Here is a 21,030-nt window from a genome sequence, read left to right on the forward strand (position 1 = left end):
CCTCGGGACTTCCAGATTATACTCGGCACAGATGTTCCTGTACACTATGCCGGCCACTTGGTTATGGCGTTCCATGTATGCCTTGCCTGCTAGCATCTTGCACCCTGCTGTTATGTGCTGGATTGTCTCTGGGGCATCTTTACACAGCCTGCACCTGGGGTCTTGCCTGGTGTGATAGACCCCAGCCTCTATGGATCTTGTGCTCAGAGCTTGTTCTTGTGCTGCCATGATTAGTGCCTCTGTGCTGTCTTTCAGTCCAGCTTTGTCCAGCCACTGGTAGGATTTCTGGATATCAGCCACCTCCTCTATCCGCCGGTGGTACATACCGTGCAGGGGCCTGTCCTTCCATGATGGTTCCTCGTCTCCCTCCTCTTTCTTGGGTTTCTGCTGCCTGAGGTATTCACTGAGTACTCGGTCAGTTGGGGCCATCTTCCCAATGTATTCTTGGATGTTCGTTGTCTCATCCTGGACTGTGGTGCTGACACTCACCAGTCCCCGGCCCCCTTCCTTCCGCTTCGCGTACAGCCTCAGGGTACTGGATTTGGGGTGAAACCCTCCATGCATGGTAAGGAGCTTTCTTGTCTTTATGTCAGTGGCTTCTATCTCCTCCTTTGGCCAGCCTATTACCCCAGCAGGGTACCTGATCACGGGCAGGGCGTACGTGTTGATGGCCCGGATCTTGTTCTTACCATTCAGCTGACTCCTCAGGACTTGCCTGACCCTCTGCAGGTACTTGGTGGTTGCAGCTTTTCTAGCGGCCTCTTCATGGTTCCCATTCACCTGCGGGATCCCCAAGTACTTGTAACTGTCCTGTATATATATATATATATATATATATATAAAAGCAGCTGGATAGCGTAGTGGTTAAACTACACGCCTTTGGAACAGAGGATCGCAAGTTCGATTCCTGCCTGGGGCGTCTGTATCCAGTAAGGGTCCTAAGGCTAGACCCCCTATGCTAAGCAAGCCTACCGCAGACATGAGCGAGACAGATAAATATGAAGGCATGCCGGCTCGGACGTCGCCCGGATCAACAAGGTCCGCGTCAGGTGTTGAGGAACCAGGGCACCCTGACGAAAAGTGGGCTACTGGAACAAGAAGGCATCGGTGGGCAAGGGACGAAAACAGGGCGTTGTTGGAATGCTACTACGCAAGTAACCCCGGCGGAAGGGGCTACATGAATAGGATGAGGGACCTATGGATTCTTCGATACCCAACATCCACAATGACGGCGAAACAACTAGTAGCTCAGTGTTCCAACATTCGAAAGAAGGGACTGCTCTCACAGCTAGAGATTGACGAGGTACAACAGGAGGAGTCAGGACGCCAGGTCAGGGGGGAGATATCATCACCCCCACCCAAGATTGGGTACATAGCCCCAAGTGCGATAGGAGAAGGATCGTTGAGTGCGAGAGGAACTGACCTGAAAAATAGGATCATGGCCAAGCTTGAAACCTGGATCCCCCGTAGCCGGTTACCAAGATTACGTGAAGTACCCTCAGAAGGTCTGCTAGATGATGTTAATGCAGCACTACGGGCAATACCTACAACCACGATTACCGACACTAACAAGCTGATCTACAATACGGCAGCAGTGATCAGTGAGATGCTTGGCTACAAGTTGAACAGCCACAAGGGGCAGTACCCTCCATGGAGAAGGAGGCTAGAGGGCAAGATCAAAGTAGCACGGAGGGAGGTTAGCCAACTAACGGAGTTGCAGAAAGGTGCGACAAATAAGGTGCCTAAGAAATACAGCAAGCTGTCCATACCTGAGGCCTTGGAAACTGCCAAGCAAAGACTCACAGCCTTGGCCAGCCGCTTGAGGAGGTACACCAGAGAGATAGAAGGCAGGAGAATAAACCAGCTGTTCTCCACAGAACCAGCAAAGGTGTACTCTCAGTGGCAAGGGAACAATAAGAGAACAGCACCACCAAGGCTGGAGACGGAGCAATACTGGAAGAGCATATGGGAGAAGGATGCAACCCATAACGGCAATGCTCAGTGGCTAGTGGATCTGAGGGCAGACCACAGCGACCTCCCTGAACAGGGTCCAGTAACCATCACAGTGGCAGATATCCAAGAAAGGGTCTCCAGTATGAAGAGTTGGACAGCACCAGGGCCCGACATGGTTCACGCCTACTGGCTGAAGAAGCTGACTGCACTCCACGAGCGTCTGGCAGCACAAATGAACCAGCTGCTAGTTAACGAGAGACACCCGGAATGGCTAACTGAAGGCCGGACGGTCCTGATCCCCAAGGACCCCAAGAAGGGACCGGTCCCCTCCAACTACCGACCAATAACCTGCCTCAGTACTACATGGAAGCTCCTGTCAGGCATCATATCGGCTAAGATGAACAGGCACATGGGTCAATACATGAGCGGGACACAGAAAGGAATTGGCAAGAATACCAGAGGTGCAAAACACCAGCTACTGGTAGACAGAACAGTCAGCCGAGACTGCAAGACCAGACTGACCAACCTGTGCACTGCCTGGATTGATTACAAGAAGGCCTATGACTCAATGCCCCACAGCTGGATACTGGAATGCCTAGAATTGTACAAGATCAATGGGACCCTAAGAGCCTTCATCAGGAACTCAATGGGGATGTGGCGTACAACACTAGAGGCCAACTCCAAGCCCATAGCACAAGTGCGGGATCTACCAAGGAGATGCTCTGTCCCCACTGCTGTTCTGCATAGGCCTGAACCCCCTCAGTGAGATCATTAACAAGACTGGCTACGGATACCGACTACGGAACGGAGCAGTTGTCAGCCACCTCCTGTACATGGATGACATCAAGCTGTATGCCAAGAGTGAACGAGACATCGATTCACTGATCCACACTACCAGGCTATACAGCAATGACATTGGAATGTCGTTTGGACTGGAGAAGTGTAGTCGGATGGTAACAAAGAGAGGGAAGGTAGTCAGAACTGAGGGGATTGAACTACCAGAAGGCAACATTGCAGACATAGAGGACAGTTACAAGTACTTGGGGATCCCGCAGGCAAATGGGAACCATGAAGAGGCCGCTAGAAAGGCTGCAACCACCAAGTACCTGCAGAGGGTCAGGCAAGTCCTGAGGAGTCAGCTGAATGGTAAGAACAAGATCCGGGCCATCAACACATACGCCCTGCCCGTGATCAGGTACCCTGCTGGGGTAATAAGCTGGCCAAAGGAGGAGATAGAAGCCACTGACATAAAGACAAGAAAGCTCCTTACCATGCATGGAGGGTTTCACCCCAAGTCCAGCACCCTGAGGCTGTACGCTAAGCGGAAGGAAGGGGGCCGGGGACTGGTGAGTGTCAGCACCACAGTCCAGGATGAGACAAGGAACATCCAAGAATACATTGGGAAGATGGCCCCAACTGACCGAGTGCTCAGTGAATACCTCAGGCAGCAGAAACCCAAGAAAGAGGATGGAGACGAGGAACCATCATGGAAGGACAGGCCCCTGCACGGTATGTACCACCGGCAGATAGAGGAGGTGGCTGATATCCAGAAATCCTACCAGTGGCTGGACAAAGCTGGACTGAAAGACAGCACAGAGGCACTAATCATGGCAGCACAAGAACAAGCTCTGAGCACAAGATCCATAGAGGCTGGGGTCTATCACACCAGGCAAGACCCCAGGTGCAGGCTGTGTAAAGATGCCCCAGAGACAATCCAGCACATAACAGCAGGGTGCAAGATGCTAGCAGGCAAGGCATACATGGAACGCCATAACCAAGTGGCCGGCATAGTGTACAGGAACATCTGTGCTGAGTACAACCTGGAAGTCCCGAGGTCAAAATGGGAGATGCCCCCAAGGGTGGTGGAGAATGACCGAGCTAAGATCCTGTGGGACTTCCAGATACAGACGGACAAAATGGTGGTGGCTAACCAACCGGACATAGTGGTGGTAGACAAACAGAAGAAGACGGCCGTAGTGATCGATGTAGCGGTTCCGAATGACAGCAATATCAGGAAGAAGGAACACGAGAAGCTGGAGAAATACCAAGGGCTCAGAGAAGAGCTCGAGAGGATGTGGAGGGTGAAGGTAACGGTGGTCCCCGTGGTAATCGGAGCACTAGGTGCGGTGACTCCCAAGCTAGGCGAGTGGCTCCAGCAGATCCCGGGAACAACATCGGAGATCTCTGTCCAGAAGAGCGCAGTCCTGGGAACAGCTAAGATACTGCGCAGGACCCTCAAGCTCCCAGGCCTCTGGTAGAGGACCCGAGCTTGAAGGATAAACCGCCCGCAGGGGCGTGCTGGGTGTTTTTTTTTATATATATATATATATATATATATATATATATATATATATATATATATATGAGATTTTAAGTAGTTAATTTAATGCAATGCAACTCATCAAACCATGAAGCGGATTGGCTAGAGCACCAGAAGTCCGCAGGCTCTACTGTCCATAAGCAAATAATAGGAAACTGGGACTACAGAATTTTTGTTCTTGCTGTAACACTTAGATGGGCAGAAACATGAAACCACGAATCCATCCAGCCATCTGTCAACAGTTCAGGGTGGTGGTGGTTTAATGGTGAAGGGGGATATTTTCTTGGCACGCTTTGGGCCTCTTAATACTAACTGAACTTGTGTAAATGCCACAGACTACCTGAGCTTTGTTGCTGACCGTGTCCATCCCTTTATGTTGACAGCAGAGGTAGGCAGTAACGCGTTACTTGTAAAGCGTTACTGTAATCCAATTACTTTTTCAAGTAACGAGTAAAGTAAGGGATTACTATTGCAAAAACGGTAATTAGATTACCATTACTTTCCCGTAGGAACGCTGCGTTACTGCGTTACTAAAACCGTGATTTTTTGCGAGAATGTCTCATGATAGTGACGTAAGTGAGTGCGACGTTCGTGACAACAGCTGTGTGCAGATCAACAGTGGATCATATATCGAGTGCGGGAGAGAGTATGAGCGTGCAGCGTTTAAAGCGTGGAAGTACTGACCTTACTTTGTAAGGAACATTAGCGTCCATTGTGCATGGGAAGAAAACTTCTTTTTACAGCGAAAAAACCCTTCCAAGCAAGCACCGAGTGCGCTATGACGTAATGGGAAATTCACAGAGAAACTCGCAGATTCTTCCACTGCCCGCTGCGACACACCTGCACCAGGGTAAACCTCCGCCTACCCCACTCCTGCTTTACAGGTGAAAATAGAGCAAAAGGACCGCTAGTCTATGACTTTATTTATTTTCTGCTGTGTGTTACTTGCATCTAGTGAATGTAAACACACAAAAAAATATTTTTTATGTGCTGGAATGTGCAGAAAATAGGTTTAAATATTAAACATATTTCTTCCAGTCAGAGAATGTTGCATATAATTACATTTTTGCTTGATGCATAAAGTTAAAAGATTAAAACTAATAAAACAAGTTTTAAAAAGAGACTTTTCCACTGGATTACATTTTGTATGATGGATTATGCAGAAAAAGTAGAATTGGGCTGAAAGATCGATCGCTTTATCACCTATTCAGGTTGTAAATCGTGTTTTTAAAAAGTAACTAAGTAAGTAAGTAATTAATTACTTTTGAAAATAAGTAATCAGTAAAGTAATGGGATTACTTTTTGGGGGTAGTAATCAGTAATTAGTTACTGATTTCTTTTTTCAAGTAACTTGACCAACACTGGTTGACAGTGTACCCATCTTCTTCCAGCAGGATAGCACACCATGTCACAAAGTTCAAATAATCTCAAACTGTTTTCTTGAACATGACACTGAGTTTTCTGTACTCAAATGGCCTCCACAGTCACCAGATCTCACTCCAATAAAGCATCTTTGGGATGTGTTGGGAATGAAGATTAACGTCATGGATGTGCAGCCGACAAATCTCCAGAGAAATGTCACCCCAAAATGAAACTGTGGCATTTTTCAGTACACTTGTATTATTATTTATCCAGGTAGATTAATTTGGTGTGAGTTGCCTAATTTTGCAGTTACCTACCATATCTGCTCTTTTTCTGTGTAACTGGTCTAATTGGCACTTGCTTTGTAGTGCTTGGAGCGTTTACTCCACAGGTAAGCTTATAAACTTAGCAGCATTGTAATATGATATCACAACCCTCACAAACCTTGTGGTGAGAAGTTTCATCTAGAAACTTTCATGTCTCTTTTAGCCTCCAACACTTGCCAGCCACACCACACAATAATTATCTGAATACTCCATCTGACTTTGACAAGGGGTTTGTGCTACAGGTAGCAAAACACCCCCATCCTAAACCTCACCTTGTGTAAAAATGCTCACAATAACATTTCTAGGTTTAGGTTTTAGATAAGTTTGGTTGGTTTGTTGGTTGGTTGATTGTGTTATGGGGTCATCTCTACTGGATAAAGACAGGGCTGCAGAGTTGTTTTTTATGTATATTAAAATATTTTTTGTATTTAGTAACAACAAGCAAACACAATTGAGTTCTATTACATCAGAGAGAAGACATCTCTAAAGCTTGTATCTCCAAAAACTAGGCAAAGTTCTCTATATTCATGAATAGAAACACAAGCTAGAGGAAAACTAGATGTATCTGATGTTAGAGTGAAATATCCCTTTATTTTGGCATATGTGCTTAGTGGGGTTCTTTTAAAATGAGCTTTAAAATTATGAATTGCATAGTGGAAATATGTGTGTGGGTCTAGAAATAACTGGATCTTGGATCTTTCCTTCCCACAATGTCAATATGTTAATAAGCCCTTTATAAAGCAGAAATAACTGTGTAAACATAATGAAATGACATTGAAATAGACCACACAAAAATGCAGCACATTGTCAAACTGAAATCATTTGGAGGCTCCAATTTATGCAGTTATAATGCAGTGGCCCAGATTGGGCCCGTGGGCATCACTTCAAGCTGCCACTGGATAGAGAGCAAAAGCTTATGTTGTTGAAGAGTGTGGAATAAATGAAACAGAGAGCGGGAAACAAGCGGATGAGAAAGAGAGAGCAGATGGAGAGTGTGTGGAACGGACAAGATGGTGGGTAATACTGCCACAGAGGACCCTGCTGTCAGGTGCTTCTTCTGGCAACATGTGTGGAAACACTCAAATGGACAGTAACAGCAGTTGTTGTGAGAAGCAAGGGTGTGTTTAATTCATTGTGTCTCAGTATTTTCCCCTTTGTGTGCAACATTTGAATCAGTGTATCTGTCAAATTCTGCTAGCCTCATGCTGAAGTGTTTTATACCAAGGGCAGGGATACTGTGATTATAATCAACAATCAAGAAATTGATTATTTAAGGAGACGTGTCATTTTCAAAATCTACAATCAAGAGACGCCCTCGTGAATGTAAATACAGAGGGTTTATAACTGGTTACATTCAAGCAGGAAGGCAAGGTTAGACTTTACCAAAAAAACAAACCATCTAAAAGAGCCTGCATAGTCCTAGAATAATTTTCTTTGGACAGGCGAAACCAAAATGAATGATGAGTAGGGAAAAGTCTGGATAAGGAGAGAAATGGCTAATTATCCAATCACATCATCTGTCTAGCATGGTGGAGGTAGTGTTATGGCATGGGTATGTAAGGCTGCCAGTGGAACTGTGTCACCAGCGTTTATTGAAGATATGACTGCTGATAGAAGCACCAGAAGTTTCGTCAAAGGGCGTGGCCGTGGCACCAGATTAAATTTTGGTCATTTTGGTAAATTTTTTTACTTGTTCTTATTACCACATACATGGTCCGATCTGGACCACACATCTCTTTAACTGCAATATTTGACAATGGCCACAGTGCCACCTAGTGGGAACAGGAAATGTCATGTTTCAAGGCGGATGGTCACAACATCAGCCCAAACCAGTACTCCACCTCCACCTTGCTGGCGTCTGAGTTGGACTGGAGCTCTCTGCCCTTTACCAATCCAGCCACGGGCCCATCCATCTGGCCCATCAAGACTCACTCTCATTTCATCAGTCCATAAAACCTTAGAAAAACCAGTCTTGAGATATTTCTTGGCCCAGTCTTGACGTTTCAGCTTGTGTGTCTTGTTCAATGGTGGTCGTCTTTCAGCCTTTCTTACCTTGGCCATGTCTCTGAGTATTGCACACCTTGTGCTTTTGGGCACTCCAGTGATGTTGCAGCTCTGAAATATGGCCAAACTGGTGGCAAGTGGCATCTTGGCAGCTGCACGCTTGACTTTTCTCAGTTCATGGGCAGTTATTTTGCGCCTTGGTTTTTCCACACGCTTCTTGCGACCCTGTTGACTATTTTGAATAAAACGCTTGATTGTTCGATGATCACGCTTCAGAAGCTTTGCAATTTTGAGACTGCTGCATCCCTCTGCAAGATATCTCACTATTTTTGACTTTTCTGCTTTATTTTCTTTTTCTAATCTTGAAATGGTGGTCCCCATCACCACATGTTCATCTTCTACATTTGAAATGCGTTTCTCCATTTGCTCTACTCTCCCCACACAGTCAGATAATTTTTTCTGCATTTCGTTCATGGCTGCCACAACCTCATCTGCCTTGCTGGAAAACTTGGCCACAGCGCCCTCCAGCTTGTCCCAAAGTGCAGTTTGCGTGTTTGCAAGCTTGTTTTCAATACCTGCAAACTCCTCTCGTATGGCACGCTGCAACCTCTCCTCCATGTTGCCACTATCCGTGGGGCCGTGTTCGCTCATGGTGGCTGGCTTGTTAACTGCGCAGGTCTCAGACGCGCTAGCTTCACCGCCAAACACCGATATCTTGGTTTGCGTGGTTGACTTAGTCTTCTCCTTGGTAGTTTTACCGGGTCCAGGCATCGTGGGTCTATAATGTATTTCGTTTTCGTGTTTCGGAGCGTTTTTCCTTAATTTTAAGGATTTAGCAAAGTTTCTTGCAGGAGCAGTTCAAAGCTCGACCGATCACTACGGTGACGTCATCGGAAGTCCCCATTTTTGACTTTTCTGAGCCTGTCAAGTCCTTCTTTTGACCCATTTTGCCAAAGGAAAGGACATTAATAATTATGCACACCTGATATAGGGTGTTGATGTCATTAGACCACACCCCTTCTCATTACAGAGATGCACATCACCTAATATGCTTAATTGGTAGTAGGCTTTCGAGCCTATACAGCTTGGAGTAAGACAACATGCATGAAGAGGATGATGTGGACAAAATACTCATTTGCCTAATAATTCTGCACTCCCTGTAGTGGGTATAGGACAGGGGTGTCAAACTCAAATACGCAGTGGGCCAAAATTCAAAACTGGAACAAAGTCGCGGGCTAACATTAATATTTATTGAAAAAAAAATCTTCCTCCAGATATAAGAATGAATCTTTTCTTATGGACTCAAATAAGTTTTGCTGGAAAACTGAATATGGAACAAGCAAAGCTTAATACTAAACAATATATATACTAGCTGTATAATAGGTAATAGGTAGTAGGCCAGCTCTAATAGTAATTTGGTATGGCTTCGCGGGCCAAATGTAATTAGGCTGCGGGCCAAATTTGGCCCGCGGACCAGAGTTTGACACTTATGGTATAGGAGATGTTCAGCGAGACTGGACCGCACCAGAGAAAAAGGGCCCTCTCGTGGCTGCTTGCAGCTTTAATTAAATATGAAATTGAATACAGACAAACCAAACAGGTCCAACAAATTATTGAGCTAAGTGTGTGAATCCACACATACAGTTCACACTTGTGCATATTTGCAGACAGAGACACAGAAATGCAGACTAATCCTCATTTGTATCGTGCCAAAGTTAAATAAAAGCAGAACTCTTCTGCTAATCATTTGTTATAAATAGCCCCCAGTGCCTGTACTTTACTCATTTCTTGTTCCTGAAGTATTTTCTGTTCCTCTACAGAATTAACAGACTGAAAATGGCTGTAGTGCTGTTGGAATACTTGATGGTGCACTGAGAAATGCTAGAACCTGCTTAAATCCTTGAGCCAGCATGGAGAATTTTTCTGAGGGAGTAGATAATTTCCTGTAACTCTGTCTTCGTCGCCAACAGCTGCTGTTGAAGTACCCTAGAGTTACACAATGGACGCACAAAAGGGTTCAATAAGCAATTACAGCACTGTGATAGTGCTGGACAGCTTCCTGACATGTGTGAATGTGAGACTCGCCCTCTAGGTGTTTTTCTGGAAAGGCAAACATAAGGAAATGGTTTTAGTCATCTTGGCTAGAATATATTATTGAAATTGACAGATTTAGCTATGGAGCAGAAAAGTGGCCCTTGGCTAAACTTTTCATACAGTAAATAAATCAATAAATTTGGGGTCTGCAGCCACAAACGCCCACACACAGCCATCCACTGTCAAATTCAACAGTATAACGAGAAAAACAGATGCACAAGACTAACTTGATACAACAGGGGCTGAAAGCATGATGTTACGTCACGAGGAAATGAAATGTACATTTAAGAGAGGCTGATTTAGAGCAATGAAGTCAGAAAAGGTGAAGGGGCAAGAAAAAATAATAAAAATCATACAGCAGAATATTTTTCAAATATTTTTTTCTCTCCAGGAAAAGGGACCGATAAAATAGGGCCAAGCAAACAAGGTTGTAAGTGTCTTTAGGGCAGAGCATGTATGAGGGAAGTGGTGGCGGTGGTGGTGGTGTTGGGGGCGGTGGTGATGACCAAACAGCAGAGTCGAGTTCCACTCAGAGAGCTCACACTAATCTGACTCGACATGCTGAACCGGGTCTATTTTTATTCCTTACAAATCACTCCTTTTGCTCGGGACTCGCTCATGCCACTTTTTCCCCATAGTTTGTTGCTTGTATTTTTATTTGTCTCTTCTGCCTTACATCTATGGTCAGCGGGCACACAGATCAAAGAGCAAAGAGCAAATAGCAATCATACAAATGCTCACAAATTCTTTCTTTTTATTGGCTACCTGTTAATTTATCTGGAATTTGGTGACTGATAATAAAAAGATATTCTCTGACATTACAAACCATATAGCTTCTTTAAAAAAATTGCAAAAAATGAATAAATATTTGAATGCTCAAAGTATAAAAATATATGAGGTGGGTGGTGGTCTGGTGGTGGGGGTCCACATTCATATATCAAACCAAAAACAGTCTATATTTGACATTTGTTCATTGTTAGGACCACCTTTGAATCATCTATATCCACACATGAATAATCACTATATTTACTGGAAAATTATATGTTGTTACATGGGCACAGTTACATAGTGAGTGAGTCTAAAGAGAAACTTGATGACAATCAGGGTTAATTTGATCATTTCCATATGTCCATGTCTACTTTTGCACATAGTGAAGTGACTGTAATAAAGCGCCTTGTAAACAGTATAGATCAGTAATGAATGTATCAGTCTTTGATTTACTTTTGTTGCCGTTACTGATCAATTGGACAGCCTGATACAAATGTTTAGGATAGTACAACACTATCCGGTCTTTAAGTCTAACGTCATTAGCCATGTCTGGGCCCAAACTCCGCTGCAGGTCTCAAAGTCAAACAATCACTGCGACATCACTAAGAGTTGAAGAACTGTCTAAATTCTTTCATCTGTAATAAAATGTGGCTTGTCTACCAGGTGTAACAATTAAGTTTAACATCCAAGCATCATTGAAAGCAGAATTTATTAAATTTAACAGAGATAGAAGTTAGCAGGAAATTAGCTCGCTAGTTTCCACCTAAACATGATATACCATGTTCTGACTCAGGGATTTCAGAAAAATAATTAAACATACAGCTCTGCTATCAAACTTCTGACACAAATGAAGATAGAAAACTACGGGTCGCGGGGGCAGCAGCCTAAGCAACAATTAAGTTTAATATCCAGGCATCCATGAAAACAGAATTTACTAAATTTAAGTTAGCTCGCTCTTTTCCACCTAAACATGACATACCATGTTCTGACTGAGAGATTTCTTAAAATTTTAAAACATACAGCTCTGCTATCACTTCCAACATAAATGAAGACAGAAAACTAAACAGCAGTGTCGTTTTGTAGGATTACTGAAATTTGGCTAGCTGGTATGTAATGACGTGCTATGTGATCGCTAGCAACACAGCTATGTTAGCATAACATAAACACAGTGAAGCTGGAGGACGAACGCTAACTTTTTCCACTGGATAAAAGTTGGGGGTTCCCGATGGTTAGGGACAAATGCAATTGCATGGCAGGGTGCTGTAAACGGACCGAACTTCAGTCAGGAGAACAACTGAGATAATCCATCCACAATACGAGGTTAGCCATTAATATACTGCTGGCATGGGCTGGGCTGTAGTTACATCATAAGGTTTTAAAAACTGAGCTTTAAAATGAATAGCGGTAATAGAAACCAAAAGAAGCCGACAGTGATGACTGTTTTAGGGGCTTGTTGAGATTAAATAGAACAAGATACAAACCATGAAAACATGTTCAAATCACAACAGCCTTATTAAACGCAGAGTTGGTTGGGCCCAGAAGCAAGATCATGTCATCACTTAAAGACCGGATAGAACTGAATATGGTAATATTGTAATTATATAATATCAAAATATAACCACCTCTTTGTCTTGTTCTGTCCTTTTCATCTAGACACAACTCCAAGAGACTACTACAAGAGCTACCCAATGGTAGACTACACCCACCGCCAGTCTCCTCCCACCTTCCAGCCTATCAACTTCCACCCCAAGGACAAGCCCTTCCTCCCACCACCAGATGTCCATGCACCTTTAGCCATTACCATCAACGCCTCCCAGATCCCCAAACCTAAGATCTCCAAGACCAACACTCACCCACTCACCTCCAGCTCAGCCTTCAAAGCATGGGACCCAAGTAAGAGCCACATTCAGCACCCGGCAGCCTCCCACATGGGCCTTGGCGGGCAACAGCATCACCCTATCCAACAGCAGCAGCACCAGACACTGCACCAACAGAACAGCAGGCGCCAGGCCTACTCCAACAAGAGGCAGTTCAGCATTGAAACGCTGCCCGAGCTCTTCTCGCAGCCGCTGGGCTACGGCCATTCGCCGCATATGCACCCCAAGCACAAGGGACTGGCCACTAACAGCAAAACAGAGGTCACTGTGTGAACATGGGGCAGGATTGATGAACAGACAGAAGACAAAAATGGAGCAGTTGAGGGGAAATGTTCTAATATCTTTTATATCCTCAGTTATAATGGTGTGCTGGAGCAAGCAAATATCGTATCTGGAATTTTTTTAACTCTGCATTTTCCTTGTCATTGTTACCAAGAATAACAATAATGTGAGTGATATTTGTGTACTCTTATGACCACTAAAGCAAAACAGATAAGTTGCAGATAAGCTGTGAAGGTGGTGGATTAGTGGATTATTTGCTTTGACTCTTTGAACCCAGCAGCGTCTCTAAATAATTGAGTGGCAGTTGGCACAGCTCTCTCCTCCGTCTCCTCTCAAGCCCCTTGTACCTCGGTGACATTTTGCTCAGGTGCCGAGTGCCCTTCCACTATGTACAAATGTTCAAATTCAACTCATACACGCTTTACCCCTCAAACTGGCCCAGACTCTAACACTGACAGGAGAGGAGGGTAGAGGAGTGTGTCCCCCAAGACTCTAGCTTCCCATCAGTAGACACAATGCCATTGTGTTGTCACCACTCATTGCCCTCCAGCCCTCCAAAGAATGAGATATCAGCCTCGCAATTCATACTAGAGTGGAGGGCAGGATAGTGTGGGAGGGATTCATCTCATTCCAGGCGCAAGTGAGATGAGAAAGATAAGAATAAATGAGGAATGCATACACATGTACATACTACACACTTGTCAAAAATTATACAAGGTTCCCAGCAGTGTCAAGGGACCACAGAAAACCCCACCTCCATCCGAAAAACTGGGCAAATGAACAGGCTGGCCCTTTAGTTATTTGTGGCAGCATGTTGAACAGCAAATTTCAGTCACAGTCTCTTGTGACGTGGTGGATATTTTTACCTCTACATGAAGCCGAGGATGTGTTACAATACCTAGAAAAGGGGCAAAGGGATCATCCCGAAATGTCATTGCAAAGTCAGTGAATTCTTTCCATTTCACAAATGCATCACAGAAAAGTCAGTTAATCCTGCACATTAGTACAGACATGGATTTTCTCTGACCCCAGAATTTCGCTTTGTTATTTTTGGTGCCATACATTTGCAAAGATACATTTTCATAATTAGACACTAATGATTAACATAATTCTGGATGTAGGAAGAGAGTGATGTGATGCATTCAGAAACCTTTTTCCCTGCTGTTTGATGCATGGAGATATTTCTGCAAAACTAACATAATCTGAAAGGCTGAAACCAACTGTACATAGTACACTGCAGTTTACTTCACTTCCTCTTAACAAAGTGCTCAAACACTATAAGTTAATAACTGCTTCCACGTGCATACACAGCAGCATAAATCAGTGGATTTCTGGGAGATAACGCTTCAAACTGTTGAATACTGACATAAAAAATTAACCAGGTATAAATCGAGAGATTTATACCAAGGGCCAAAAGTAGAAATTAATACCCATTGATAATACCCATTGATAATCATAATAATACCCATAATCATTAATACCCATTGATAATCATACGTGGTAACGTAACAACCCGTAACAACCCGTCGATGCTCATTCTACATTTTAATAAATAAATTATATCTTTTTATCTTAGAAAAAATCCCTTTTTGTTTCAATTTGGTTTGCTGTCTCTCTATGTTTGGTGAACACAGGAGTTCTGCACCAGCTAATTGTTAATTTATCTTATTTATAGGTTGTGTCTTCTTAGCTAGCTTGCTAGCCATGAATAATAGCATTAAAAAAAAATACATTAAACAAAACAAATGTTAGTTATCAGCTTTATCATGAGTGTAGTTAGCCATCAACTCTTTTTTCACTTTTAGTTAATCTTTTAACCTTTTTGAAGATTTTCACCAAATTCTTGCAACAATGTCAGCTAGCATAAATTTGGCATGACCCTTACAGGCACAATAGCTAAACACAAGGAAATAATGGAAATTTGCCCATGTTAAAAGTTCCAACCATAAAAGGCACCTTTTGTACCTTTACCTAATTGCTATTCCAGAGGAGTAACTAGAAATACTGTTTTTTTAAAGTAGAATTTCTAGAGTAGTTTGCCAAATAGCAGTTTTTTGATAGCTTAAGTATAAAAAAACGCAATAATGCTTTCATCCTTCAAAATCCCTTACCATCCCACCACTTATTTCCAATTCCTCCTCCTCAATATAGACCAATCCAACAGCCAGTCTGACTCACTGATTGAATTCACCTTCATTTGTTATCACTGGGACACCAGCTATTCCGCAGTGCATATGCCTGGCTCATGCTGCAGCGCATCCGGCAGGTGGTGGAACCTCATCAAACAGCACCGCTTAACAGAGTCGCACATTATTTGGCACTTTTTCTCTCTTTCCCTCCCTTTCTGTCTCTCCATCTATCTCTCTTCTTTCACTCTGTATCTCACTTGCTTTCTCTTACTTGTAGTGTCCTAGCAGACTTTCTTCTACTGCCCGACCTCCCTTTGTGCATCCATATCCAGGAAGGGTTGAGCAGTGGGTACGAAGCACTCTCCCTGATGTTTGGTACCCACTGCTCCAAGCTGTTGTAAATGTGATAGCCTCACTGGGTCTTCATAGTGTGTTTGAGCATGTACAAGGAGAAAACTATAATTAATGACAGAGCCAGTCAAAGCATGGCAGGCTCCAGATTCATCCTCACTACACCACACCGCACAAGCGCTCACACAAAAACGATTACATTCATACGCACATGCACAAGCTAGCATCCACAAACACAAGCTGTGGCATCAATGACCAAATGCTTTGCAATATATTATTCATATCTGGAGATTTGCTGATGCCAAGCTTAAAGAAGTAAAGTGGATTTTATGTAAGACAGATTTAAATTTTTAAGAAGATTTTGTTTGTTTGTTTTACTTGCCAGCAGAAATGTCAGTCAGCCAAATTCCCCAATTTGCATCTCAATTTTATTGGAGCTGTGAATGTGCACAAGCAAATAAAATGAGCAGCAGGGTAAAACTTTAACGAGCAAGAATCAAGTAGCAGTATAATGCTCGCTTGTAATGCTGCAATGGCTTCTCCACTTTACCTCTCCAAGATGTGAAAAACCTGTTAGGCAAGCTGTTGGACTGGTGGTAGGGGATGGCATGCTTTTATAATAGGGGATCAGTAGAGAATGGGGATCATGAATACAAAAGCATCAATGGGATATGCATGCTGTGAATATGCATCAAACACATCTGTGCTTATGCTTTCGCCAGCACTGCACAGTATTCAGTGCACCACAGTGCCGCAGCTTCTCTTGCGTGGCTTCACCATCTCTTTGACTTTTATTTTCTCGAGGTGCCACATTTTTTAGTGGGTCACTTCATATGAAAAGCTTTCTGGCCTCTAAAATCCCTACCAAACCGTTCTGTGGGCTCTCTCCCTAATCAGTCGGAATGCATAAGAGGTTGAGAATAAATAAGGAATGACAGCGAGTAAACAAGCAATATGCATCAGTGAAGCAATAAGCGCTAAACCTCCCTCGCCCTATCTCTCTCTTTCTGTTTGCCTATTTGGAAGCCTCCTCAGAGTTTAAGGCTGGGTGCTAATAAGGGCACGGGTGTCAAAAACGACGCAGAGCTGAGTGAAAGAATGAGCTGTGCAGAGGGCTTGAGACAAAAAAATGAAGGCGATGAGATGAGAAAAGAGAAACGTGGCTGTACGAACACAGCCGATATCGCGATGGTTGTTTTTCATTCTGACTTGTCTGGGTGGTCTAAAAACATTCATTCTGGGTCTTATCTCTGTGCATTCAAGCAACCAGCTATCAAAAACGCTTTGTGACTGTAGCTGGGAGTCGAATATGGTGTTTACTCTGATTTGCACAACAACAAAATCAGGAACTGGACCTTGTACTCACTGCCTGGCCTCAGAGGGCGTGAAGCTTGTGCTACCCAACAACTCGGAGGTTGAACAGAATGCCAACACAGGCTCCAGGATTTGCAATTAAGGAGCAGAGTTAGTCCTTCAGGACAAGCAAAGCCTGAGGACAGGCTACCAGCAAAGTGAAAGAGACTGGCAACTTGAAAGCTTTGCTCGGATTTTGTTAGCTGTCATGTCTCGCGGAGATGGCTGACAGCGAGCGCTGTGAACGCCTGCTTCTTGAATTGTTCATTTTGTGAGATCCGTATCACAGCTGCAATCTTGCTGATGTACTGGAAAACAATGGCACCTTTCAGTGTTAATTTCCCAATGGACAGCGAATGGACAGTGAAGGATGTGTTTTTACATCAACGATGGATGAACCTTAATGACTCCCTTCAAGCAAATGACATACATGTACCAACATCCACACACAGCTGAAACAAGACACAAGAGCCACAGACGTATAACGCTACTTATATCCTAAACACAAAGTCTCCAACTTTGTGATATGAAGCAGGACCAAAAGCCTTGAATCAGGAGAAACTGAGTACACCTAACTGATGCTTAAACATCCAAAACGGTGAGAATGCTGGGACTGCTTTGGATCATCAGCTTAGAGTGAATTTACTCAATCTCTCCTGATTACGACAGACTGTGGCATTGCTCGCTCGAGTCAGAGCTAACTGACTGTTGTTTGTAAAACTTCCTCTCTATAAAAGAATCATCAAGTATTCTACGGCAGGTTATCTGAATGCAACCTGGTAGACATACTTGGGCTCCATGATCCCGAGCAATATATAGATTATGTTGTATGGTTCGATTGTTTCTTTGTTTTCTGTCCGTTTTTGTACGGTGTTTTTCAATGATTGACCAACGGAAAAATTTTGAAGAGCTTCCAGATTTCATGGCCGCACCCCTTGCCCCCGCCCCTCGCAATCACCTAGCACATGCCATACAATGTAACGTCAAGCAGATGAATTACATTATATGCCATGTGTTTGAAGCTTGTACGGTATACATGCACTCATATATTTAATGTTAAATGATATTGCATTGTATCCAAGTGCTTTGCCAACACATTCGCTGAAAGTGAAAGGAAGACTCAGCGGTTTCTTGTACAGCTTTTGCATCTGCAAAAAAAAAAAAAGACAAAGACAAAAAAAAAAGTAATGCGTCGTCTCATAATAATTTGTAATAGGCAGCAATAGGCTGCCTTGGATTGCTATGTAATACTTGTGTTTATATGTATCCTATACCATTTGTCTGCTGTGAAATTCGTTGACTACTCAGCTTACATAAGGGCTTTTTATAGATATATAAAAGCAGACTGGGCAATCTGACGTCACTCTGTAACTCAAGACAAATTTCTCCAGATTTTTTGTTTTTATGTTTGTTTTTTTAGGGATGAAGGGATATGAACAGAATTTTCACGCATACAAAATGCTATATAATAAAGTTTTGACTGCCAAACTACAATGTCTATAGGCACTCATACTGCATTGGCCCATGTGTCTTGTTTGAATAAATCTTTCAAGAAATATAGCATTTGTTAATCGTACCTGTGTCTGCTGGCTGTTTCTTTCTAAGAGTCATGTTGCTTTAGGAAACTGTTTATCTCACACCTTTTAGCAACATTATTTGCCTAAATGATATAGCAGGCATGGTAAACAGACAGTTAATTCTAAAGTTTTACCTAATGGGATGTAATAAAAATCATCTGGTCCTTAAAAAAGTACAACCTCTAATGAATTATGGACTTTCGAATACTTGAAAATGCCCATTTAACCTTTCCCAGATTGATGGGTAGTAGACTGCCTCCTTAGGATCATTGCTAATTTCTTCCCTCCTTGGCATAAAGCTCAATGCTCCCGCAAACTGCCAAAACTTCTGCTTTTATAGACGTGCTCACACTTGCTGATGATCAATTAATCAAGTCCACTTCACTAGCAGCATCTGGCTGCTATTTAGCCTCTAAATTCCTATGGAAGTAGTGAGGATATTCTTGGTTCTTTACACACTGATTCTACATCTTGATGACACAGTGTAATATGTTTTGTATTTACCTAATTTAGATGATTTCTTTTCTGTCCTTATACATAAAACTGAAAGAGCATGTAGTTTTCTTTTTTTAACTTTGACATATGGAGTATATACTACAGTATAAAAAACTCAGCAGCAATTTAGCTTAACTTTGCATGAAGACAGGAAAAAGTCTGCCTTTGCACAAAAGTTAGAAAATCCAATATCTACCACTGACCCTTACGGTGTGTTCACACCGAACGCGATAGACGCGAACAGAGCGTCAGGTTTACATGTAAAGTCAATGGGAAAGTGCAATGACCCGCGATTGCGGCTCCCGCGAAAATTCGGAAGCAGATTTGCGTCGCCAAAACGCCAAAACGCCTGAAACGCACGTCAGTCTAGTGCGTTTGGAGCGTTTGACTCGCGAAAAAAACCACGCGCGTGAGTTTTTGTGTTGCATTTTGTGCATACGCGCGTTACGCGTCTACCGCTCGAGTTGGAAAAATCTGAACTCCAGCGTCAAACCGCGCTGCGACAACCAATCAGGAGCCTGGTGACGTGGCTGTGACTTAAGTCAAAGGGGCAGATCCAGCCAAAGCCCTTCATTCTTCAATGGAAGGAAGGCTAATCAACGCCGTAGCAAACGTAGCTGTACGACACCAGCTGCTTTCTGTACCGAGACAGGAATATAAAGGACCGAGCTTGGAGGAAGATATGTAAAGAGATCGGGCAACCTGGTAAGTTCATTCATTTCTCTTTTGAAAGTTTTCGCTGACCCGGGGAAGCCGCACAAAAGCTAGCAAGCCACCGCTATTTTCCCACTGACGTACAAATACCGTTCTGCTTTTATGTATGTTGTCATATAGGAATATATTTTGTTTATCAATAAACAGCACACAGTGGTCCCGCTCATCTGTCACTGCTTCGCTTTTTCGCTGATTTTGTTTTTCTTTTCTTGCACCGTACAGCATTGCATTCTGCAGCCTGATTGACAAATCTCCTTCGTGTCGTGTCTCCTGCGCTTGCCAAATTCATCATGTTTGGTTTTGATAACCATCACGTCCAATAGAAAAAACAGCACAAAAATACCCATAACTATGACCCTCATTCGGAAATAGACACCTGTAACGGTGTGTTCACACCGAACGCAATAGACGCGAACGAAAACGCCCCAAATGCCCCTAATTTGACGCGTGCACATTCGCACCTCAACGTGTGTCCAAGAAAAATCCATCGCGCCTCAAAATTGCATATTTTGACGCGGGTGAACTGGAAATGTGGGAGGGATGTGGGAGGAAGTTGTGCCAGACCGGTATCTTCGCGATTCAAACGCGCTAGACTGACGCGCGTTTCAGGCATTTTCGCGACGCAAATCTGCTTCCGAATTTTCGCGGGAGCCGCAATCGCGGGTCATCGTGCTTTTCCATTGACTTTACATGTAAACCTGACGCTCTGTTTGCGTCTATCGCGTTCGGTGTGAACACACCGTTAAGCATGTTTATTAGCAGTTATAGCATGTTTGTTTACTTGTACACACTTGTATGTTTGTAACATATAAAATCCTAATTTTTTACATTTATTTTGGTACTGCAAATGATTGCACAGAGTCCATGAAAGATACTGCGATGCCATCAAATAGTTGGTAGATTCCCATATTGTATCCTTGAGTTCGACATTTTGGCTGTCAGCACCTTGGGTTTGAAACCTGATGTATGAGGGGTTGATCCACTGCATATTCATCAGGCAGACACTACTGACTCATCAGTATCAAAGCAGTCACACAAATTAAGTATACTTTTAGTAAGTAATTTTACCGAAATTTTGACCACAATTTATGAAATTAAGTAAGTAAATTAAGCAATTAACTAAGAACACAGATTTATTAGGAATGTGTTTACTTATTTCACAGTGAGCAACACTGTTTTTTTTCTCAGCAGCAAGAATGAAGATTGAAGATACGTCCACATTTTTCACAACCAGAGTCTACATCCATCTTTTGTTTGGTCAGAATAGAGCAGGAGCTTTCAAAAACTAATGTCCTAGTCTAACAGTATCTAAGGTAGCCCAGGCACAACAATCCATAAGGACACAGAATGTGCCAAAGATCAAAAACTAGCCACAGTAGCTTAAAACAGTAGCCTATCCCAGCTGTCTTAGGGCAAGAGGCAGGG

At 43.3% G+C, this 21,030-nt stretch overlaps 1 protein-coding gene across 1 annotated transcript in view; it reads left to right on the forward strand.

Moving 5' to 3' along the window:
* LOC113021122 (protein shisa-8) overlaps positions 1–18,395 on the forward strand; it is a 135,356-nt gene extending 116,961 nt beyond the window's left edge. Inside the window, exon 5 of the mRNA XM_026165583.2 lies at positions 12,481–18,395. Within this exon, the coding sequence (XP_026021368.1) occupies positions 12,481–12,977 (497 nt within the window). The 3' untranslated portion in view covers positions 12,978–18,395. The remainder of the gene's footprint in view (positions 1–12,480) is intronic.
* Positions 18,396–21,030: the final 2,635 nt, after the last annotated feature.

The sequence above is a fragment of the Astatotilapia calliptera genome, chromosome 4, assembly GCF_964374335.1.
Source record: "Astatotilapia calliptera chromosome 4, fAstCal68.1, whole genome shotgun sequence".
NCBI lineage: Eukaryota > Metazoa > Chordata > Actinopteri > Cichliformes > Cichlidae > Astatotilapia > Astatotilapia calliptera.